Source organism: Cebus imitator, unplaced genomic scaffold (genome assembly GCF_001604975.1).
Source record: "Cebus imitator isolate Cc_AM_T3 unplaced genomic scaffold, Cebus_imitator-1.0 Scaffold18, whole genome shotgun sequence".
In the NCBI taxonomy this organism is placed as follows: domain Eukaryota; kingdom Metazoa; phylum Chordata; class Mammalia; order Primates; family Cebidae; genus Cebus; species Cebus imitator.
In genome coordinates this window covers 5,560,128-5,584,725 of record NW_016107333.1, presented here as the reverse complement: position 1 = coordinate 5,584,725, position 24,598 = coordinate 5,560,128, and the positions used below count along the sequence as shown (strand labels likewise).

General features: G+C 51.0%; 1 protein-coding gene across 22 annotated transcripts in view; it reads left to right on the top strand.

The window, feature by feature from the left end:
• The window catches only part of EPB41L1 (erythrocyte membrane protein band 4.1 like 1), a 145,148-nt gene that overhangs the window by 100,950 nt on the left and 19,600 nt on the right, over nucleotides 1–24,598 (top strand). For 8 of the 22 annotated variants that reach the window (XM_017512755.2, XM_037732842.1, XM_017512845.2 and 5 more), the window contains 11 exons: nucleotides 178–330; nucleotides 2,276–2,373; nucleotides 2,636–2,811; nucleotides 5,480–5,628; nucleotides 6,564–6,599; nucleotides 9,503–9,685; nucleotides 12,471–12,575; nucleotides 16,390–18,312; nucleotides 18,834–18,941; nucleotides 20,008–20,418; nucleotides 22,744–22,848. In XM_017512755.2, coding sequence (XP_017368244.1) covers nucleotides 178–330; nucleotides 2,276–2,373; nucleotides 2,636–2,811; nucleotides 5,480–5,628; nucleotides 6,564–6,599; nucleotides 9,503–9,685; nucleotides 12,471–12,575; nucleotides 16,390–18,312; nucleotides 18,834–18,941; nucleotides 20,008–20,418; nucleotides 22,744–22,848 — 3,447 coding nt within the window. The remainder of the gene's footprint in view (nucleotides 1–177; nucleotides 331–2,275; nucleotides 2,374–2,635; nucleotides 2,812–5,479; nucleotides 5,629–6,563; nucleotides 6,600–9,502; nucleotides 9,686–12,470; nucleotides 12,576–16,389; nucleotides 18,313–18,833; nucleotides 18,942–20,007; nucleotides 20,419–22,743; nucleotides 22,849–24,598) is intronic. The other 14 variants (XM_017512908.2, XM_017512881.2, XM_017512871.2 and 11 more) reach the window with 10 other exon arrangements.

Here is a 24,598-nt window from a genome sequence, read left to right as displayed (position 1 = left end):
ATGAATGACTGAATGATTGTGGGAGGGATTGGTCAGTGGGACTCCAGCATGGAGGCTGTAAGCCTGTTCCTGAGAGCTCGTTACAGGCAGAGCACAGGGCGGCGTTTTTGGGGTGGGTAACAGGCCATTCCCAGGCATGGCCCTGGGCCTCCTCTTCCATGGTCTCTTCTCATGCAGGACTCTGAGGGCATCGACATCATGTTAGGTGTCTGTGCCAATGGCCTGCTCATCTACCGGGACCGGCTGAGAATCAATCGCTTTGCCTGGCCCAAGATCCTCAAGATCTCCTACAAGAGGAGTAACTTCTATATCAAGATCCGGCCTGGGGAGGTGAGCCTGCCTTGGGAAACCCAGCTCCGCACTGGAATCAAGTAGAACGGAGTGGACCTTGGCAACTGGGCCTGGGTATTTCCTACCCAGGATACGTGGATGGGAGTTCTGGGGTTCTGAGTAGGGGGAGGTCCTTCTTCTTCTGTGGCTCTCTACATAGACTTCACACCTTAGGTATGTGCATGCCAAAACACACACACACACACACACACACACACACACACACACACACTCACACACACACACAGAGAGAGAGAGAGAGAGAGAGAGAACGCAGAGCCAGAGAGAGAGAGAGGAGTCTAAAGACAGAGACAGAGACAGAGAGAGGAGCCTAAATAAAAGTATAACCACATATGGCTGGGCACGATGGCTCACACCTGTAATCCCAGCACTTTGGAAGGCCAAGGTAGGAAGATCGCTTGAGGTCAGGAGTTCGAGACCAGCCTGGCCAACATGGTAAAACCCTGTCTCTACTAAAAATACAAAATTAGCTGGCACTGCACTCCAGACTGAGTGACAGAGTAAGACTCTGTCTCAAAAACAAAAGGAAAAGATGGGGGGTGTGTGGAAAATAAGAAGTATAACCATATGCATTCAGGTCACACAGATAAATGAATACATGTCTGTGTAAAGTTTATATATTTACTTATCACATGTTGTAAGTATCGAAGTTTGTACACATTTTAAGATACATAGACTTGGCTACACACATAATACCCACAAATGCAAACATGTATATGTCTATACCTCTTTTCCTTCAATCCCCACATCTCACCCATCAAAAAGCCCATTTGGTTGTACCTATAGAACACACATGAGCCCATCTGCTTCTCCTCCTCTCCACCACACCCACCTCCAGCAGCACCCGTCTTGCGCCTGCGCCTACAAGGGCCTTCTCACTGCCCTCCCTGGCCTCTGGGGCTCTGCAGGCCATTTTCCTCGCAGCTGCAAGAGAGATCTTAAAAATCTCTTAAATCAGATCATGGCAAGCTCACTCTCCCTTCCCACTCACACCCTTGCTTACACCTTTCAGGAATTCTCTTTAGCTCTTGGGCTAAGGTCCAAACTCCTTCCGTAGCCACCCACCACTTCCACTCATCCTTGGCCACACTGCCCCACTCCCAAGGTGCTTTAGTCCCTTTGGCCTAGAGATCTTTGAATAAGTCAAGCTCTTTCCTGCCTGAGTGCTTTGCATGTGATGTTTCCTCTACCTGAAAGTGTCTCCCCATCTCTTCCTTCTCACATAGCTGGTTCCTTTCCATTCTTCAACTCTCAGCTCAAGATCACCTGTCTAGAGAGCATTCCCTGCTCGTCCTTAGATGGCAGGAGCCCCCACGCCTTCCCAGTTCTGCCACACCACACATCTCCCTTCCCCTGAAGCCCTGATCAGTCTCTGCAATTATCTTGTTTGCTTATGTATTATCGGAGGCCCCCTTGCCCCACTAGAATCTTCTGTCTTGGTCTCCACATGTTTCTAATGTGCAGCACTGGACCCATCATAGAATAAGGGCTCAGTCACCGTTATTGATTCAGTGAATGAACAGGCCAAAGTTTCAGATGCCTGAGAAGAACTCAGAAAGGATTTTACTCACATCTGTGATCCCAGCACTTCAGGAGGCTGAGGTGGGAGGATGGCTTAAGCCCAGGAGTTGGAGACCAGCCTAGGCAGCATAGTAAGACCCATTCTCTACAAAAAAAATTAGCCACATGGTGTCCTGTGATTGTAGTTCCAGCTACTTGGGAGGCTGAGGCAGGAGGATCCCTTGAGCCCAGGAGTTCAAGGTTACAGTGAGCTATGATTATGCCACCACACTCCAGCCCGGGCAAATGATCGAGCCCCTGTGTCTCAAAAAACATTCAGTAAATAAAATAAAAAACAAAAAATGGGCTAGTGGTGAGAGTGGGCTCAGGCTCTGCCTCTAACCTGCCCTTCTTGGTTTTCCAGTATGAACAATTTGAGAGCACAATTGGCTTTAAGCTCCCAAATCACCGGTCAGCCAAGAGACTGTGGAAGGTCTGCATTGAGCATCACACATTCTTCCGGTGAGCCTGACCTTGGATGGGGTAATGGGGATGGGACAGAGGCCACGCATATGGAGGGGAGCGGGGAGGGGAGCAGGGGGAGGAGTTGGTGAGAACTCTAGGAAAGTTCTCCTCCCTTTCCCCAAGTCTCTTCCTTCCTGGACCACTTTGAGTTGTCATAGTTGGTGGGATGAAAAGGTGGGATGAAAGTCCAGCTGTGGTCTAACCTTGGGCCTGGAATGCAGGTCTGATCCCCCTCCTCCTCTCCATCCCTCTGCTGCAGGCTGGTGTCCCCTGAGCCCCCACCCAAGGGCTTCCTGGTGATGGGCTCCAAGTTCCGGTATAGTGGGAGGACCCAGGCACAGACCCGCCAGGCCAGCGCCCTCATTGACCGGCCTGCACCCTTCTTTGAGCGTTCTTCCAGCAAACGGTACACCATGTCTCGCAGCCTTGATGGAGGTATGGCCCAAATTGGAGGGCTGGGTGAGAATGGTCTTTAGAGGGAAGTGGTTGAGTGGACATGCCGGGTTCTGCAGAATGAGCAGGAAAGTGGTAGATGCATCCCAAATTCATCTGCACCAGGCTGGCCCCTCAAGACAAATGCTGTCCCTGGGCAGCTCTTGGTGGCTTAGTCCCAACCTACAGCTCACTTCCACTTGGGATGTGACACTACCATCCTCTGGATTTCCCACAGCTTCCCTGAGTTGTAGTCTTTTGGGGACCCAGGTTCAGCCATGTGGTTTTGGGCCACCTACCCAAGAAGCTTAGCAATCCACTGGTCATCGTCATCATATTAGGAGAATGGTGTCTTGTGAGTGCAGTGTGGAGCTGATGATGCCTTATCTGCCGGGAGACCAGGGCATAGTTCCTGATCAGTCTTTTGGTTCTATTGGGCTCTGGGCTGATTGACAATCTAACCACATGGCACTCTCCACTGTCCCCATTTCTGTTGGACTGATGGGTGCCTTTAACATCAATGAAAACTGGTCCTATGTAGTCCTGTAGCAAGCAGGCAGGACTTTACATGTGGTGCATAGACCACGTCTCATCAGAGTTGCCTGTGACATTGTTAAACATGAAAATTCCCTGTTCTACCCCAGACCTACAAAATCAGCACCCTTCAGGGCCCAAGTCTCTCCCCAGGATGTACATACTAGAGTTTGTGGGTGATGTTCACAAGTCACACGGGGCACTGGGGAGATTCAGGATTATGCAGACCTGAATTCAAATCTCAGCCTTGACAGTCACCAGCTGTTCTCTGGACACAGGAAGTAGCTCATAAATATCTGAATGATCGGATATGTGACCATAAGCAACCTGTTTCCTCTTCTACGAAATAATTAGTAGCTACTTTGCTGTGTTCTAGGGAAAACTAAGTGAGATCATGCCTAGAAAACATTCCATGGCATATAGTAGCACCTTAAGAAATTATACCCATTATTATTGTTTTTAGATTTGTACAGAGTGGCTTAAAGGTGAGAAGTGGGGACTTGGGTGGGGAAACCATGGATACTCCCAGAACACCTTGGGGCAGGCCTCCAAGCAAGTTAGTTCTATTTATATTTTCTGAGTGTTATATGTGTGCCAGGCCTTGTGTTGGGTCCTGGGTATAGTATTTAGAGTGAATAGATTTGGCCCTTTCCTTTGGGAGCTCACAGAATAGCAGGTTGTAAGCATTTTGATGTGGTTCAAGCAATGGGAGAAGCAAGTGCAGAATGCAGAGCAGCCTTGAGGAGGGAGGGATTAAGTCTAGGAGGGGCAGAAAGGGCTCTGCAGAAAGGGTGCCACCTGGGCAGGGTTTTGAAGGATACCTAGGAGTTTGCCAGGTGATCAAGAAAGTCTGATACTTTTTCTGGTATATGAAAGTGAGACCTGCCTCAGGACTCCTGTGCATGTTTAAAAGATGTGTAGTTGTGCAAGGGTTCGTCTGAGGCTGAAGAAGCTCCTTCTTCTCCTTAGGTAGACAGAGGACTGACAACTGGGGTTTATGCCAGGGGAAAGGTCCCTCCTCTGTTACTTCCATTACACGTCAGGGGCCAGATGAAGCCCAGATTCTGGCAGGCAGCCGAGGTTAGCCTGGAGCTGGTGAAGCTCATCGGAGAGAAACATTGGACTCTAAGCCAGGAGGCCTTGGTCCTTGTCCCAATTCACCAAAGGGTCACCAGTGGGATATTTTCTTCCTTGACATCTCCAGTTATCCTCTGTAAAATGGGGATAAGTCATTCCCATTCCAGCCATCAACACAGGGTACTGTGTAAATCAAAGGAAATGTATGCATAAATGGGTACTTTGCAAAGTGAGTGTATATGAATAGAAAGGATAATTATCCTCTTTTTAAAATCTAGGCCAACCCCAAGGATAATCTGAGCTCTGGTTATTTTAAACCTGTGTTTTTCAGCCTATTTTCCACCAAGACACAATCCATGGTCGGGCATAGTCGGATTATGCCCAATGCCTGTGGAGAAGTCTGTAATTCTACTCCTTCCATTCCTATTCAGAAAAGCAGTTTGGAATACCAATGAGTGAAAAGGGTGTTATTGCAGGGATGTCCCTGAATTCTCCCTAATTTATAAAGAAGGTACATCAGTTGCAAGCTTTAGGACTGTAGCTTTCAATAGTAAAGCTAATCTCACAATATTTGTGTGTTGCTAAATGATGATCAAGTGAGTTTCCTACCATAGCCACCACAACCAAAAGAGCAGCATTTATGGGCCGCCGTTGATGGAAGACTCACTCTGTGCCAGCCACTCTTCCATAAATACTTACATACATTAGCTTGTTCATTCCTCACCTCCGCTTTCTAAAGCAGGCGCTGCTTCTAGATGAGGAAACGAAGACCCCAGAGATACTGTGTAACTTACACAAGGTCACACAGTCAAGAAGAGATGTTGAGATTTGAACCCAGGCTCTAGTGCTGTAGAAAGCAGGAAGGAGTCCTGGGCTGAGAGGCAGCTCTGCCACTCCCCGACCATGTGACCAGAAGTCTGCTTCACCACTTTGGGCAACAGGCGAGGGGTGTGGGGAGTTGGCTCCACTCCAGGCGTGGTTGGGCAGGGCCAGGCTGGTTCTCTGTCCATTCTCTGGGAGGGGCCTCACATGGTTGCCCTGCCATCTCCACCCACTTCAGCAGAGTTCTCCCGCCCAGCCTCGGTCAGCGAGAACCATGATGCAGGGCCTGAAGGTGACAAGCGGGAGGAGGATGGCGAGTCTAGGGGCCGAAGGTCAGAGGCCGAGGAGGGAGAAGTCAGGACCCCAACCAAGATCAAGGAGCTAAAGGTAGGAGCCTGGCTTTCTTGTACCCTCTGCCCTGGGGATCAGGAGGCTGACCTGAGGTCTAGCCTCGGCCTTGGCCTTCATGTGCCCCCAGCCGTGGCCACGCACCCTTGCTATGGAGTGCATCATGGGCAGGGCCTTGCCTTTGGGTCATGCTCAATACCTGGCCCTCCCCGGGTTGGGGTGGGTGTGGGGGTGGGTAAGCTGCCCGCCCTGTACCCTCCCTGACTTTGCCCTGCTTTTCCAGAGGGACACTCTGTCCCCTGGAGGACTCAATTCTCATTGTGCACACTCCTAATTTGCCCCTTTGACTGAGATTGGATCTGCACCACTCTCTTCCCCCTCAGAGAATGACCAGGTGTCACCAGCAGCTCTCACAGGTGTGAGGTACAAGTGTGTCCCCTTCCTTCTGCCCCACACCCCACTCAGGTGCACACACACTTCCAGTATCTGTGTGTACACGCTTGTGCAGGAGTGCATGACCTCAGCCTCACATGCATTCAGTAACAGATATATGCACCCCTCACCCTGAGATCCATGCACCCAGATGTGCAAACATGCACACACACGGGTTCCTCTTGTATTAAGCTGTTAAGCAGGTTTCTTTCCATCTACCTTGTGAGCACAGGGCCTTGAACATGCTCCTACTGACAGTAAGAGACAGGAAACCCCATCCTCACATCCTGTCTGCCGAGTGTGGCTCTGCCCACTTGGCCTCTAGTTCCCTTCTCTGCCTTCCTGGGACAAGGCCCTGCTTCACGGCTACACCTTCTGACTACCTCACTGCCCTGCTGGTGGCCCGCCCAGCTGCCCTGGCCTCCACTTGGTCGAGTGTGAGTGCTCTGGGCTCCTTGCTGGACCAAGTGCATCGTGGCATCTCTAATCCATCTGCTCTACTGACCCTGCTGCTTTCTTTCCCTCCTACCACATTCCACTAGCCGGAGCAAGAAACCACGCCGAGACACAAGCAGGAGGTACTGCATGGGACTTGTCCCTCCCTACCCAGCCATTTCCATCCCCAGCCATTTGTCACCATCCCACAGGTCCATCCCATTCTCACTTCCCTGGTACCATCCCAGCTGCAATTTCATCTCTGCTCCCCAGCCATCCCCCTCTGCAGCCATCCTTGCTCCCCATTCTACCACCCCCTAAGCCCATCTCTCCAGCTCCCTTCTTAGACTCTCCTGGCCAATCGGCTATCTCTCCTGCCTTCCTCAGCTTTCTCCAGCTCGCCTGGTCCTCCATACTTGCAGCTCACCTGCTGACCATCCCTCCTGTACCATCAGCTCTTCCAGGCCATTCTGCACTTTCATTTAGCTCATCTCCCCCACCCACCCCTCCCCTAGATTCATCTCCTCCCCCACAGCACTGTTTGGTCCCACCTCCATCTCATCTTTGTCCCCTGTATCCTCACCCCAAGCTTCTTTTTGTATCTACTGGCGACCAGATGTGGGAGTGGAGATTGGGGTGGGGAGGGAGGCACCTCAGAGCACATCTATCTGCATCTGCCCCAACTCCAGTCCCACACCTTCCCCAGGCAGGGCCAACCACTGCTCACCTCTGGCAAAAACCTCCTCCTTCTCTCCTCCTTTACTCGTCTCCTTCCTATTTGTTGTTTCCCCCAAATTATTCCTCCTGTGTTAACCACTTATTACCTTACACAGTCACTACTCTTCATTTGAACTTTAACTGCAAGAGAAGTGGGTTTATTCTTGGGCTGCCAGAGGAAAGGGCCAGAGGCTGGGACATAAGAAGAACCCAGTGAAGGCCCTGCTTTCTCTCCAGACATGTCTGTTCCTCAGGTATCTCTTCCTAAGCTGAGCTGCTCTTGGGACGATGGCTGTTGGAGTCCTGAGATCTGGGTTTCAACCCCACCTCTGCCCCCAACTCTTTGAAGGTCTTGGAAAAGTCCCCTCAGGCCCCAGTTCCCTGTCTGCACAGCGAAGCATTCAGACTAGGTTTCTCCAACACCCTTAACTTTGAAGGATCCTGGGATCCCACTGTTCCCCAAAGCCTTCAGGAGCACAACACACCCACAGAGGCTGTGGGGCAGGTTTGGATGGAAGATAACAAGCCATATCTCAGATTGGGACTCACTACTCATTGCAGCCCAAACCCCCTCTCCGTGCAAACGCCACCATCAGGTGTGACCTGTCAGACAGCCATTGTCCCAAGGGCAGCTCAGCTTAGGAAGAGATACCTGAGGAACAGACATGTCTGGAGAGAAAGCAGGGCCTTCACTGGGTTGGTTTCCTTCCTGAGGGACACTGGGAGTCAACCATAGTGGATCCTTGGGTACCAGTGATGGGCCCAGGGGAAGCTTCTAGCTTTGTCCAAGGGTAAGCTTACCTTCCAGTGGTTCTTCCAGAATCACCTGATCTGACTTTAGTAGGCTGAGATTGTCCATTTCTTATCCTGAATTGAGATAACATGAATTTTTAAATAGCCTTGGAGATAAGGGTCCTTAGGCTGCCAGCAACCGCTTTGCCCCAGAAGTAGGCAGGTAAACAGCTTTTGCAGGTCCCTGCCAGCTCCTGTAAAAAGCACGTCCTCCGTTGACCTAAGGAGATGACTCTGTCATGCTGCACTGGCTTAAGCTCAGACTTGGTAGCAGTTTTTTTGTTTTGTTTTGTTTTGTTTTGAGATGGAGTTTCACTCCCGTCACCCAGGCTGGAATGCAATGACGCGATCTTGGCTCACCACAACCTCTGCCTCTCAGGTTCAAGCAATTCTCCTACCTCAGCCTCCCAAATAGCTGGGATTACAGGCATGTGCCACCACACTCAGCTGATTTTTTGTATTTTTAGTAGAGATGAGTTTTCTCCATGTTGGTCAGGCTAGTCTTGAACTCCCAACCTCAGGTGATCCACCTGCCTCGACCTCCCAAAGTGCTGGAATTACAGGCGTGAGCCACTGTACCCAGCCAGACTTGGTAGTTTAATGGGGAACACTACCCTGTATAGTTATAATCCTATAACTCCAGCTGTACCTGGCTCAATTCTTGTGCCCAGCCTTGGGACTTAACTGCTCTTCTTCCTGGTCTCTAATTCTCCTAATCTTCCTCAACACTCCACAGCATCCTAGTTTCTCTATATGGCTGTATCTCACCCTGTCTGCTATTGGTGAGTCAGTACCTAAAAGGTATCTGGAAGGTCCGGGGTGGTTGGGGAAGGTAGTGGCCTATCGCAGAGGAGGCTGGACACAATCTGTTCCTGCCCCTGTTCCCTGGCATGGGAGCTTGGTCATTCTCCTGGATGTCCCTGGCCTGAGGAGGATCTGTACTGTGGCTTCCCCAGGGCCCGAGCAGTTGCACATGTTGGGCTGGGAGGGGCCCAGACTGGACATCCTATTAAGTACAGTGGCCCCGGTCCTGACCAGAAAGTGGACACTGGGATCCAGGAGGGATCTAGGAGGCCCCCGAACAAGCCAGAGCAGCCCAGTCAACAGGGTTAGTGAGTTCTTACAGCTCTCTGGCAGTTGCCGCTGGCTTTGCCTTGGTTGTAACCAGAGGGAAGTCTCCTCTGTGACTAAGCCTGGGCTTGTAGCACGAAAGGGAGCCACCCAGACCTGTGGGATTTGGGTAGAGTTGGATGCTCAGAGGCTATGGAGCCAGGCAGGGAAGAAGCAAAGGTGGCTTGACTAGACGTCTCCTGTTCTTCATCTTCAGTGCTCTGTGCCTTGGGCTGTGCACCTGTTGGCGTGGTTGTCCTTGCCCTGGTTGGCCTCTGGGGCTGCCATGAGGGGTGACACAGGCCAGAGTGGGAACCACATTGCTGGTGGAGGGTGGTCATGATGACTGCCACCATCATCCCTGCACCCCGCATCCCCCACTTGGAGCCGTTCCCCTAACACCACCACCCTCTCCATCTGTCCCTAGTTCTTAGACAAGCCAGAGGACGTCTTGCTGAAGCACCAGGCCAGCATCAATGAACTCAAGAGGACCCTGAAGGAGCCCAACAGCAAACTCATCCACCGGGATAGAGACTGGGAACGGGAGCGCAGGCTGCCCTCCTCACCAGCCTCCCCCTCCCCTAAAGGCACCCCCGAGAAAGCCAATGAGGTAGGTGTCACCCTGAACCCCTGGATAGGGGCCTTGGGTAAAGAGGCATTGGGGTGGTTGCTACCTACTGACTTACACTGATCCCCCACATCAATATGCTTCCCCCATTGCTGCTTAGGGGCTGGTGGGGATGGAGAGGGTAGTAAATGAGGCTGAGGGAGATGAAGTCACTAAATCTGGGTCCTGGAAACCAACTTTAAACATGAAAAACTCAAGACTCATGGTGGCTTGGTGTACTCCTCTTCCATCAGCCAGAGTATAATGGGGAAGGGGTGCTTGTTAGAAATGCAGGTTTCAGGGCCCCAGCCAAGACCTACTGAATCGGGTATTTGGATTCAGTGCTGGCGCCGGCATTTGAACAAGTGCTGCAGGGGCTTTTCATGCACACGTTTTGAGAATCCCAAAAGCTCCATCCAGAACCAGACCCTGTTGTGCCTATTGTGAAAACACAGATCAGGGAGTGGTCCCTTGTGGAAGGGGCTTCAGAGCCCACTGGTGGGGAATGGGCTCTTCCCAGAAATTTGCTTCTGAGGCTTCAGAAAAGGATCCCACATGACCTGCCTTTCCTAGTGGAAAGCGTGGGGTGTTTTCTTGATTGAGAAAGAGATGAAGTTAGGATTTGGGGAAGCCCTGCATTTAGACTCTCAAGTCAGTATTTTTAGCCCTCGCCAAATCTTGGCAATATTTACCCCAGCTTAGACTTAAGTATTTCCTCCCTAGAGCTGTTGCTTACTGGTCTCAAACCCGATTGTGATGTAGACTTATACTTCCTGGGTTCGAATTCCGGCTCTGCTGCTTACTAGCTGGATGGCTTTGGGCTTGTTGCTTAATGTCTCTGAGACGCGTTGGGTAGAGATAATCAAAGCACCTACTTCATGGGGATGGATAATGTGCGTAGGAGGGACCAGCAGAGTACCTCAATGCACAGTGTGAGTTATTGTTTCACTTGAGAGTTCCAGACTCTTCCACAGAGGAGCTTGACTTCAAGTCAGGATAAAGAAAGCATGTTTCAACCCAAAGTGTTAAAGTCAAGCATACTAATTTAACTAGAGGTATTCACAGATGACTTCTCTTTAACCAATAAAATCTCTCTTTCTCAATAAAATAAAAGTTGGAAGGACCCTGGGAACCTGCTTAGAACCTTCATTTTACAGACAAGGGCACTGAGACCCAGAAAGAGTAAGGACTTGTTCAGTGTCATAGCTGATGGAAGAGGAGCCAGAACCCAATTTTCTTGTGACCCATGCTATTGTATTTGCTGTTAAATCACAGCTGCCTCGGAGCATGACCAAATCATATAAAGACCCAGGTAGAGAGTCAATTGTGTGTGTGCTGCCCTCTAATGCTCTGAAAATTGGTGATGCATGATCTAATTAGCAGATCATTTGATTGGATCAGTACTACCCATGGACTGAACCTGCCAGATAACAGAGGGCTTTGTCTGGTAAGGCGTGAGTCCAGAGACAGCTACTGTGGTGGCGCCCCCATTGGTGATTTTAAGTCTGGTGCCATGGAAGAAGGGCAGACCTCTTCGTCCATGAAGGGCCTCTGTTTGCCTCTGGCACAACCAAGACCCTGGACTGGGTGGCGGGGTCTGGTCTAGTGGTCCAGTGAACAGCGCCCCCTCTTGCCTTTCAGCGTGGCCTCTAATCAATCCTGATGTGGGCTGGCCAGGCTTGGCCTGGCTATGGGTGAGGTGGGATGCAGAGGCTACTGAAAGGGTGAGACTCCAGAAGAGAAGGGGAGGATGAGCCCTGGGGAGTGGGGTCTAGAGCTCTGGAGTGTTTCAATGCAGCCTGGTGTAGGGTATGCCCCACCTGCTGGTGATAGCTAGAACTGCTAGAAGATGAGTCTTAATAAAAGGTAGCATCTGTTCAACTCCCAGCCCTTCCCCCAGCCCCAAGAAGTACAGTACACTGTCTGAAAGAACTATGGTACAGGAGCTCACCCTGGAGCTATGGACCATCCATTCAGAAACTGGCTTACAGGCCCCCTTGGCATTTAGGGGGCCTTTGAAGATTGGGGAGATGGGGAGGTGTCATAGACGAGGATTGACTGGATCCTTGGGTGAGTAACTTCCCCTTTCTGAGCCTCATTGCCTAGTCCGTCTGTAGAAGAACCAGAATTGTCATTCCATAGGGTAGTTGGGAAGGTAGAAATAATGAATATAAAAGCACTTTCTCAACTGGAAGGTGCTGGGCGGTCATGGGGCTGTTGCTGATGGCGACTAGAATCCCTGATCCAAAAACCAGCCTTGTGGGGAGTGTCCTGCAGATGCCTATATCATCCAGAATTCCTAGCAGCTTCCCCGTATATTGTTGGGCCCCATCTGGGCTAAGGGGAAAACGGTGGGAACTTTTTTACCAAACCCAAGTTTGAATGTTTAAAGGGGGCTGTAATCCATACTGCAGGCTTGAACCATAGCCTAAGCCAAAGACATCCAGGGAAGAGCTAGAACCAGCATCTGAATGGTATGGCCCCAGCAGCTCTGAATGAGAGTGGGCAGGCCATGGGAGAAGGGCCCTGGAGCTCACTGTGGGACTCCCTCCCTCAAGTGGCTCAGAAGGGTCGTCCCTCCCTAGCTCACCCCCCAGAGTGGCTACTCCCTGACCTAATCCACTAATCCTAAAGATGTGGGACTTAAAAAGCTGGGCTATTTATGGACTTTGTGTGTGTGTGTATGTATCTCTCGTACTTTTTCTCTCTCCCTCTTTTCCTGTCTCTGTCTCTCCTTCTTCCCTTCCTCCCTTTTTCCCTTTCCTCTGGCTCTGGGCCTCCCCTGCAGTCCCAGAGGACCCAGGACATCTCTCAGCAGGACTTGGTACCTGAGCCTGGAGCAGCCGCAGGCTTGGAAGTGTTCACTCAGAAAAGCCTCGCAGCATCTCCTGAGGTTACTGTCTTCACCCACCTGTGCCCCTTCCTCCTGCCCCCCAGAACCACCCTCTGTGGTCTTAAGAAAACACTTTCTCTGGGGTGAGGGGAATGTACCCGATTCTGCCAAGCAGATGGAAGCAACAGGTAGCCCATGCTGTGATAAGGAAATGTCCCCATCCCAGAGATCCATGAAGGGCCAGCCCCTCCCTCATCCATTGTTTCTCAGGAGGGACAGGACTGCAACCATTCTGGGAAGACAGAACAGCCTGTATTGCCTTTGGCCTTGAAGGGGAGGCAGGAATGCCCTCTCTCCTTCAGGCCCTGGTGAGGCAGGTGACTCTAGAGGCAGGCTCTGACTTCTAAGCTTAGGATCAGAGGTCATGGCACCCAAATGCCTTCTGCCTTAAGGTCTTGCCTCTGTTCAGAAGCCTGAATAAGGTCTAGCAGTGGCTAGTTAGGGCATGACATTCCAGCCATTTCCTTCCTGCGTCTTCTGTGACTCCTTCTCAAAAAAAAAAAAAAGGCAGGCCCCAAAATGCGACCCAGAGCTCCAGGAGGGGCTTGAACAGCCTATAGTCAGGAGAACTGCTGGGCTGGAGAGTTTCCTGTCTGTGCCTCGGGTGCAGACAGCTACAAGCAGAACTGGCTCGATTTCTCCCAACCCCTGTTGCATAGCTTCCCTTGCTGCAGTTCCCCCAGATGACGGCAGGAGGCACTCCGAGCAAGGCACCGACGGTCCCCTAGCTTGGGAAAGAATGGCTGCAGAGCAGCGGCTACCTGGGGCTACCCTAACAATATCCCATTTTATGAATCGAGCTAGAATGACTTTCATACCAACCCCTCGGGCCAGGTGTGTAGCTCCACCAGTGCTTTCGCGCCGTGGAAGTTTTTCTCTTTTTCGTTCAGTCTTCTTTTCCTCTTCAGGATCCTACATTTTACTTCATCTCCCTGCTGCTCAGTCTGTGATTTTGTGCATGGCCCCTCCTCTCTGGGATACCGTTTCCCCTTCTGAAATAAGGATGACGATATATGCTTCACAAGTTGCCATTTGGATTAAATTTAATAACTTAGAGGGTTGGCATTGCTTGTTACACGGTAACTAACAATCACCACAATTCCCCTTTCTTCCTGCAGAGTCTTACTTTTCATTCTCTGCCAGCACCTGCCCCACTCACTCTTGGTTGTCCAGTCTAGTTGCTAGTTAGAATTGGGGCAGGAATGTTCCAGAAGGAGGCTTATTGATTAGCTTTGGCCATCATTGCCAGGTAGATGATGTGAGTACAGCTGGAATGGAGGCAGCCGAAGGAACCCACTTCTCAAGGAGATGAGCAAAGGGACCTGGCTTCTGTGGGCTTTCAAAGCACATTCTTTTGGGATGGTTCAGGAGCTGTGGTCCTGAAGGCTTAATGACCAGAAGTAAAAACTTAGAAACTCACCTCAGACTTTTCCTAGACCTTCCCCCTTCCTTTTTTTTTTTTTTTTTTTTGTAGAGTCTCATTCTGTCGCCTGGGCTGGAGTGCAGTGGTGTGATCTCAGCTCACTGCAACTTCTGCCTCTTGGGTTCAAGCAATTCTCCTGCCTTAGCCTCCCGAGTAGCTAAGACTACAGGCATGTGCCACCACGCTGGGCTAATATTTGTATTTTTAGTAGAGACAGGGTTTCACCGTATTGGCCAGGCTGGTCTCAAACTTCTGACCTTGTGATCTGCCCACCTCGGCTTCCCAAAGTGCTGGGATTACAGGTGTGAGCCACTACGCCCGGCCTCCCCCTTCCTTTTATCTCTCTTCCCATGGACAAGATTATCTTAATGGGTTCTGATTCCCTGGCAATCAGAGAGATTTTGCCAAAATGCAGTGGCGAACAGAGGGTTTTGGTCCTTCAAAATTTGTCAGATCTTATGGGATCTGACAGACTCCTCCCAGGGGGGGTGGGATGAACCGAGTCCTCATGAAGTCATAACCTGAAAAGGAGCCCAAGGTCATATAAACCTTCCCCCTCCTGCTGCCAGGAGCAGTTTTGGGCACGTCTCCCTGTGGAGGTGGTTATGGTAGGGTGGAGAGGACACACTTCACAGAACTTGGCATCAGAGACTGAGTTCGAGGCCTGCCTTTCCACTTGCTCCCTGTGTGGCCTTGGGCAAGATGCTTCTCCCGGTCTCAGTTTCCATATCTGCATCATGAGGGGCTCTAGTTGCGGCAATGATTTCAAGGAGGGAGTTACCTCAGGGCACCAAGGCCGCCCACACCCCCACCTTCACCAGGGCAGCTCTGTATTTCTGTCACATCCCAGACTTCCATTAAAATTTTGTGGGAAGTATCCTGTGGCTACAAGAAGATGAAAAACCCAGTGACCTTCCTGCTTTTCTAACCATTTTAGAAGTGTATCATCCCCTCCCAGGCATTGTTTGATGAACTCTTGGGGGAGGTAGAAGCCATTGGGAGATGGCCTGACAGTGCTTTTGGTTTTTTGTTTTGGTTTGGTTTTTTGAGATGGAGTCTCACTCTGTTGCCAGGCTGGAGTGCAGTGGCGCAATCTCGGCTCACTGCTACATCTGCCTCCTGGGTTCAAATGATTCTCCTGCCTCAGCCTCCCGAGTAGCTAGGATCACAGGTGCCTGCCACCACACCCAGCTAATTTTTTTGTTCTTTTTAGTAGAGACAGGGTTTCACCATGTTGGCCAGGATGGTCTCAATCTCTTGACCTCGTGATCTGGCCACCTCGGCCTCCCAAAGTGCTGTGATTGCAGGCGTGAGCCACCACACCGGCCTCTGGTGCTTTTGATGCACGATGATGCTTAGATCTTTAGCTTTCTCCCTTCCTTGATGCATTCTGGTCAGTCCTTTTCTGCTCTTTTGATGGGGTTTGTTAGAATTAGAATGGGCCCTGGTATTTGTTTCTTTTAGATTGAACCCCACAGCGTTCAAGCTGTTTAAGCCATTGTGATGCCTGGCACTAACCTGGCCATGTGGTATCTCCACAACTACTCTGCTTTCTTCCCAGAAGCCCTCTTACAAAGGTTGGATTTCAGGCTGTGGCCTATGGAACTTAATGCATCCCTTCAACTTGACGTTAGATCATAGTTGGCACCCATATCCTGTGGTTGTGAAATAAGTTAGAAAAGATCTCCAGCCTCAAAAATCAGGCTTTCTTTTCCTGACTCTGTCTTCTCCTAACAGTGACCTTGGGCAAGTCACTGACCTTCTCCAGGCCTGTTTCCCTATTTACACCATGAGGAGATGAGACTGGATAACATCGTAAGAGTACTTTCGGCTCTAACATTTAAAGATGCCACATAACAAAAACTACCTCCCCCTCTGACAGTGGCAGTTATGTTATTAAAAGAGGAAGAGGGGCCAGGTGTGGTTGCTCACACCTGTAATCCCAGCACTTTGGAAGGCCGAGGGAGGATCACAAGATCAGGAATTTGAGACCAGCCTAGCCAACAGGGCAAAACCCCATCTCTACTAAAAATAAAAAAAAAAAAAAAAAAAAAAAGAGGAAGAGGAAGGGTCCTGGCCCATCCGTGGATCTCCATTTCCTCATGGCTGACATGGGGGAAGGCATAATACCCCATCCCATTTTATTAAGTTGGGGTCAGTGGTTGAGGAAAATTGGTCAATAATTTATCACGTGCCTGATGGGGAAGAGTGACCTCGATGAGAATGGCTGGCACTGTCATGCCTTCCTCTCCCCAGCCAGTTCTAGGGATGTGCTGTCCCAGAGTCAAACCTTTCCATGGTAGATTGTTCCCCTCTTACAAAGGGAAAAACACCCATTTTTCAGGTGCCTGATATTTCATGTTAACTCTTCTTGCTCCAATTGAAACGCAGGGTTCAGAGCATTGGGTATTTATAGAAAGACAGTACACTAGGCCAGAAGATCTCGGTCTCCTAAAAGTGACCACCACGCAGCAGGAAGAAAGGCAGGCAGACCTTGCTGGTATCCTTGCCGACGGCAGACTCTCCAAGGTAGACATTCTGGTGGACAAGTTCAAAGTGGAAGTGGCCATGGAAGAAATGGTGGGAACCAGAAGAGCAAACACCCAGCAACGAGGAAGAATGATTGCAAGTCCTGAAGACTTTGAGTCAGTGTGGGAGGAAGTCCCTTGGATTAGGGAAGGCCCAGAAGGGGCTGCCCTGGCATCAGGCCACACATTGGCAGAAAAGCTCCTTGAGGGCTCTGAGCTCAGGGCAGATACTAGAGAGGCAACCATCAGGAACCGCTGCATGTCAGATGGTCAGCTGGAGGGCCAGACAGAGCTGAGAAAGGGGTTGGAGGAGCCCCACACTTGTGGGAGGCCCACTGCTCCAGGGACCAGGCCAGCAGAGGTGGACATCCTCTCTTCAGCCTCCAACAAGGGAGGACTCCAGTCATTTCTATTGGATCCAGTCCACACAGAAGTCAGAGCTGAGTCGAGCGACGAAACTGATACCTCCTTTGCAGAGAGGAGCTTCTATTTAAACTATGAAGAAAAAGACTTAGAAGACCAAGTCTTCCCCCTACCCCTAGAGGAGAGACAAGGGCGCCTGGATGCCCCTCCTGGAGGTGAGCCCAGGCCATCACCGAATTCCTCAGACCTGAGGGGTTCTGCCACCGCTTCTAGCAGGAGCAAGGACAAAGCCCACATGGCTTCCCCAGAGGAAGGGGCAAGGACCCTTAAGAACCATGGAGGACCTGGTGACCTGAAGGGACCTACTGCAGCACAGACATTTGCTGGAGACTACGAAGATGTCCAGTGGGGAGTGGAAGGATCGTTTACCCACCCAACAGCCAGCACAGCCTGTGAGGAGGAGGCCCCCATGAGTGGAGATTTGCTGGTAAAGGCTGAGAAAAGTCCCACAGAGGAACTGAAGAACCGCCCTCCTCACAGAGGAGGAGGTATGCGTCCCGACCCCCAGGCCTGCACCCTTCCTCGGGCCGTCCCTCTGAATGTCAGGAAGCCAGCCAAACCAGACAGAGGCAACTTCCCACCCAAAGACAGGGGAGCAGTTCCTACCCAGAAAGGTGGGGCTGAGCTGAAAGACTGCGAGGCCTCAGCATTTCTTCACATGGAGGTGATCATCCCTCTGCCGGCCTCCCCCAGTCATTCAGAGGACCTGGCAGCTCAGGAGGAAGCTTCTCCAAGCCCAGCCTCCCATGGGTCAGGGGAGCCCTCAGAGCTCAGGGAGCCCTTTCTCAGACATGTCCATCTTTCGAAAGTCAGTCCAGAGCCCAAGGACCAAGCAAGGTTTGTGGTGTCCCCTAACACAGGAGGTGAGCGCAGGCCACCTCCCATTACCAGCAGAAAGCCCAGAGTAGTCCCTGAAGAAGGTGAGGGGCGCATACCTTTGGGGTTAGTGTTCCCTTCAGGGAAGCAAAGGGAGAGGACCTCTTTCCAGGCTGGGGGCCAAGAGGGCTCCCTAGAAGATATTAGCAAGACCTCAGTGGCCAATAAAATTCGGATATTTGAGACCCATGGAGCTGAAACTCGCCGAATAAGCCAGGGTGATGCAAAGGCCCTTCCAAATGACTTGTCATCAAAGGCCTCTGTGGGAACTGCAGAGTGGCAGTGGAGTATGCTCTCAGACCTGGGCTTTGTCCAGCTCCAGCCCCCAGAGGACTTTGCTGGCCCCAAAGCCACAGTGATGCCCCTGGCTACCAGGCACGTTGGGGAGGACACTTCTACATCCCACCAGGAAGTACACACAGAACTGGGGCCCATGTCCCCCGATTCGGGCTGTGAAACCACACTGGCAGAAGCTACTGGAACTGGGGTAACTGGCCGCGTGAGCCCCCACCCCCACTGCTGCTCCCCACCCATGGGGGCTGGCCGCATGCTCTGTAGCTCTTAGAAGCATGTTTCAGTGGCCCCTCGTCATTACTGCAACCAGAGGCTGCTTATCCATCCCTGTGAGTTCATTTCCCTAAACGGGCCTGGGTGTAGCTCAGGCTGAATGATGGGCTTCTCCGCTTGGCCCATGTTAGCTTGGCCACAAAGACCCTCAGCTTTTGGTGTGACCTGGTGCTCAGAGGGTCACACAACCCCCATGGAGAAGGTGGCACCACCATCAGCAAATGACATACCTGCTTTGCCTTGCCGCTCCTACCTGCTGAGTTCCTGCCTATCTTGCTTGGCTTGTCCAGCGATCTTTCTTCATCCTTTCCCATCCCTGGTTCTCCTGCCTTGGGAAAGCTGACAGTCCAGAGGTTTCCATCCTTCGCTTCTGGTTCCCTCTCAGTCCCCGTGCCAAGTTTCTTTCTGCCTCCTTAAGACTAACTGTCTTCTCTAATCCAGAACAAATCCGGAGATGCGGTCAGGGAAGAGAAATGCTCCACCAACTTAGCAGCCAACACCCCTGGGAAGGGGGGGCTCCTGAGATTCGCCAGCCCCTCAGGCCCTCAGGTCTCTGCAGTCCCTCTGTGCCCTGATGACCCAGTCACCTTCACCTGGCCAGGATGCATCGCCGCCTTAGGTTCCCACCTGCTGTGGCAGCACCTCTTTTGCTGCTCAACTCTGGCTTGTCTGGAATGTCTCCCTCACACCTCTCAACCTTCTAGGAACTGGCTAAATGGAGTCTCGCTTTGCAAGTGAATGTCTAAGCCCACTGAATCCCTAGAACCAGAAGCCACGTTCTTTAAAAATCTTTCATGGGTATTAGGTTGGTCTTTTAAAAGAATGTCATGAACCAGCCAAACATGTGTGTGTGGTGTTTAATCCCTGACAGGCCAGTTGAGAGGTATGTATGTCGGACAAGAGTTGCTGGTTCCCCCAGGCACTGCCTTGGCCCGCTGTTGTCAATTTCACTGATGGGACCAGAGCCTCTGACCTGCCTGTGGTCCACTCATGGTGCTCAGGGTGGAGCCGGCATAACACTCAGCTCCCAAGAAGCTCTTGCCCAAAAGGCCTGACCCTGAATTGCTCCTCCCTCTAGTTGATGCTGACCCCTCCCATGGAGACTCAGTGGAATTGACAAATATGTTGGCTTTCTCTTTTGTTTCTCAAAGCTCTTGGCTCCAACCTCTCTGCATTCCCTTCCTGGGTCTCCCTGAATCCCTCCTTAGTTTCTGTTTCTCAACGCCCGCCTGCACGGATGGGCCTGGGGTCCGGGCTTCCATCCCTGCCTTTTGCGCAATGCCGCTTCCAGTGAGCTCCCAGATTCAACACCCTTGGATGGAGCCTCCTGTCCAGGACTCACTGGCAGGACGTTTGCTTTGTACTTGCTTTTGCCATCAGTGTGAGGCCCTCGGAAAGGGGCATCTCCACTCTTGAGTTGTTTTTGGTTTTTTTTTAAGCTTGTTATGATTTCAAGGAACATTTTGTGGGGGTGTTTTTTGTTTCCTGGCCTGCTCTTCCATTCGGGATGTCGACATAGCCCCGAGGCTTCTCCTGACATTCACCATCTTGATTTCTCTCTTCTCTCTCTCTCCCCACCCCACATCCCTATCCTTTTGATTTTATCTGGCCATAGAGAGCAGGGCTGAGGGAGGGCTCCGAGGAGAAAGTCAAACCACCACGTCCCCGGGCCCCAGAGAGTGACACGGGCGACGAGGACCAGGACCAGGAGAAGGACGCGGTATTCCTGAAGGACAACCACCTGGCCATTGAGCGCAAGTGCTCCAGCATCACAGTCAGCTCTACGTCCAGCCTGGAGGCTGAGGTGGACTTCACGGTCATTGGTGACTACCACGGCAGCGCCTTTGAAGACTTCTCCCGCAGCCTGCCTGAGCTCGACCGGGACAAAAGCGACTCAGACACTGAGGGCCTGGTGTTCTCCCGGGATCTCAACAAGGGGGCCCCCAGCCAGGATGATGAGTCTGGGGGCATAGAAGACAGCCCGGATCGAGGGGCCTGCTCCACCCCGGATATGCCCCAGTTTGAGGTACAGTGGAGCTTCCTCAACAGCTGGGTCCATCAGGCACCGCATGCTCAGAGGGCCCCGGGCCACCCATGAGAAGACGGAGCACCCAGCCTGCAGCCTGAAGCTCTGTCTCATGTTGCATGACTGCCCCTCCGCAGAACAGCATGGTTCTGTGCTCGCATGTTTGCCGTCTCGGTTCACCCCTAACACGCGCTCCTTGGTGTTTTAACCCTGTGACCCCGTCGCTTGCTGAGGTTGAGCAATGACAGGCCGTCTGGTCTTATGTGATGCCCCCACCCCGCCTGTGTTGCATGGCACCTGCAGAGAGCATGTGTCTGTGGACTCTCGGGGGCTCCTGCAGCCTGGTCTGAAAGTTGAATGGTGTTTCCTGATCTGGGGGGCCCAGGCTTATTTCTCTGGGGTCATCTGGCCCTGGGGTCTCAGGGTGGTAATGGAAGCTCCCAGAAGAGAGGAGACATGGTCATTGAGGAGGCACAGACTGTGTCTGGGCCTCTCTTTGGCCTCCTCTGCAGAGCTGCAAAGGGATCTCTCTAAGGCACGTCTGCCCATGTTATTTCTTTGCCTCCTCATCTCTTCTAGACCCAGCCTCTGTCCCACACTCTCCTTTCCCCAACGTTCCAGGCATTAAAATATGAGCTTAGCTCCTCTGGGCTCTCACTTCATGCTGTAGTCTCTGAGCAGAAGGGTTTTTTTTCTCCCTCTCTGTGCCTTACAAACCTGTCATGTTCCAGGACCAAGTTCAAAGGCCAGTTTCCTAGCAGGGGATTTCCTGATCACCCTGGGCAGAAGTATTGGCCCCCTTCCCCTGTAGTGCCTATGCTCCAACACTATCCAAAGCTGTCAGGTCAGTGGCTGATGAGCCTGCCTTCCCACCAGGTGGCAGCTCCTCTAGGCCTGGCATATACTAGGCACTAACAGATAATTAACTGGATGAATGGCTGGGTTACAGGGTTGCAACCATCTATAAGAATCCCCTTCAGCCAGGCACAGTGGCTTGTGCCTGTAATCCCAGCTACTTGGGAGCTGAGGCAGGAAGGTCACTTGAGCCCAGGAATTGGAGGTACAGTAAGTTCCAGTGAGATCATGCCACTGCACTCCAACCTGGGCAGCAGAGTGAGACCTTGTCTCTAAAACACACACACAAACAAACAAACAAAATAGCTGGGCACGGTGGCTCACAGCTGTAATCCCCAGCACTTTGGGAGGCTGAGGCAGGTGGATCACCTGAGGTCAGGAGTTCAAGACAAGCCTGGCCAACATGGTGAAAGCTTGTCTTTATTAAAAATACAAAAGTCAGCTGAGCATGATGATACGCACCTGTAGTCCCGCTACTCTGGTCGCGAAGCAGGAGAATCACTTGAACTCAGGAGGCAGAGGTTGCAGTGAGCTGAGAGATCTCACCGTTGCACTCCAGCCTGAGCAACAGAGCGAGATACCATCTCAAAAAAAAAGAAAAAGACACTCAGAGGTCACAGTCACAGTTGGCCACACCCAGATAGATCCCACATGCTCTCTACTTCACCCCAGTCCTCAACAAACCCTCTTCACTCATTGGCCTCTCCTGCCTGGATGCTGTAGGCCTCCTAGATGTGTGGCTGCTCTAAAGAATAGTCCAGGCTGGGCGAGGTGGCTCACGCCTGTAATCCCAGCACTTTGGGAGGCTGAGGCAGGTGGATCACTGAGGTCAGGAATTCGAGACCAGCCTGGCCAACATGGTGAAATGCTGTTTCTACTAAAAATACCTAAGTTAGCCCAGTGTGGTGGTGCAGGCCTGTAGTCCCAGCTGCCTGGGAGCCTGAGGCAGAAGAATTGCTTGAACCTGGGAGGCAGAGGTTACAATGAGCCGAGATTGCACCATTACACTCCAGCCTGGGCGACAGAGGGAGACTCTGTCTAAAAAAAAGAAAAAGAAGAGATCAGCTGAAGCAGCTGAAAGGTGGTAAGCTCACCATTGAAGTCATTCAGGATTCGGTGATATTATATATACAAGGAAAACAGTTAGCCCGGGCCCTGGCATAGAGTATGTTAATGAAATAGTAGATGTTCTAATTGTAGCCTAAAAACAGCATGTAGCCACCATGAGGGTGTGTGGCACAGAAACGTGGGGCAGGTCTGCCTGGTCCTGGTGGTGGTCCTGGCTCTCCTCATGTGCTGTTTGTCTGTGATATCATACCACATATCTTTTACCCTGACCTGGGTACCCTTCCAGAGACGTGGCCAGCTGTGGGGATAGGAGATATCTGTAGACCCCACACTGCATTTGCCTGTGAGCAAGGGTCATGCCAGGGCTTCAGTTACAGAGCATTCTCCCTACTTTCCCTACAGCCCGTGAAAACAGAAACCATGACTGTCAGCAGTCTGGCCATTAGAAAGAAGATTGAGCCAGAGGCCGTACTGCAGACCAGAGTCTCCGCTATGGATAACACCCAGGTAACCTGTGCCTTCCAACGTACCCTGAGCATGGGTACTGGGCATTTAGTGGCAGGGTCCCCACTGCTGTGGCCAAACCCCTTGGCCAATCCTTTTAATCTCAGCTTCCCTGGAACTCCTGTTTTAATCCTGATGCTCTTCTTTGCCTGTGTCCTCTCTGAGCTCTGGGGAGGGGCGAGAGGTAAAGCAAGTTCTTGTCCTGGGAAGACCATACCTCTTAAAGCCTCTATTTAGCCATCCATAAAATGGGAATGACCCCGTCTACCCCTTCCTCCAGGACATATTGGGAGGACTGTACTGGCTAGTGGATTAGGACCTTGGTGCTCACATTGCTTGGAGGAGTTGGAGAGGTTTCTTGAGGCATTCCAGGAGCTGCTTGGGGAGAGAAGAGGGAGAGATCCTAATTTAGCTTCAGTCAGAATAGCTCATCCTGGGTCATTTTTTATGCATGCGAGTTCCACATCAGATCAGTAAAATGAACAAAGTGAAGGAAGAAAACCAAAAATCATGTGTCTTGACAAAAGGAAGCATCCTGCCCACCCTGGAGAAAGCCACCATGCAGAGGTGATGTGCCTAGGTTCACGACTTCTAATGCATTCCCTACACTCCTTCTGTGATTTTTAAACCTAGGAAATTAAGATTGAGGATCTGATAGATGCCCTTTTGGTTTTTCCTGGCCAGAAGAGCTACAATGCTAGGAGCTTTTTTGCTCTGAGACTAACATTTGTCTCAAGAACTGAAATAAGACCAGGCACAGTGGCTCACACTTGTAATCCCAGCACTTTGTGAAGCTGGGGCAGATCGCCTCAAGCAGATCGTTTGAGTCCAGGAGTACAAGACCAGCCTGGGCAATATAGCAAGACCCCGTCTCTGCAAAAAATACAAAAATTAGCTGGGCGTGGTAGCACATGCCTGTAGTCCCAGCTACTTGGGAGGCAGATGTAGGAGGATCACCTGAGCCCAGGAGGTCGAGGCTGCAGTGAACTATGAGCTATGATTGCACCACTGCATTCCAGCCTAGGTGACAAGGAAAAAAAAAGAGAGGAAACTGAAATAAGACATAAACCAATACAACATGAGCAGTTCTTTTGTTCCCAGAATTTTTTCTTCCACTCTTAGAATGATGGTAGGAGTTTATGAAGCCACCTACTACAGGTCAGGACTCTTGAGTTCTCATGAGCTGTGTGACCTTGGGCAAGCTGCTTTCCCCCTCTGTCCTGTTTCGTTTTAGTAATACGTGTTTCTGTCGTGTTTTCATACAGAAAAGTATAAAGAAACTAAAAATAGCCCTAGATCCCACAGCCCAGTAACCCTTGTTGACCTAAAAACAAAACAACAAAAAAAGTTTACAGTTATACAATTCAAGCAGAACAAAATGAGATTTTTCTTATAATACCACCCAGAAAAAAATAGAAACTGATTCCAACACAGATAGCTACATCTCTATATATTTAAAAAATGTTTACACAGAGGTGATCTTTTCCTACACCTTACCTTTTTTCTTAGTAATTGTTTTGGAGATCACTCCTTGTTGGCATATATAGCCCCACTTTACTCTTCCTCATTTCACTTAGGAGGTAAATCCTAATTTATTTCTCTGTCTCCCATTCGCAGGCCCTGTGGTTGTTTTTGTCTTGTGCAATTCATGATGAGCAATGCTGTGAATTTCCTTGCTCGTACTTCTGGGCAAACTTTTCAAAGGTTATATCCAAAGAGCCGGTACCCAGAGATTGATAGGTCAAAGATTACA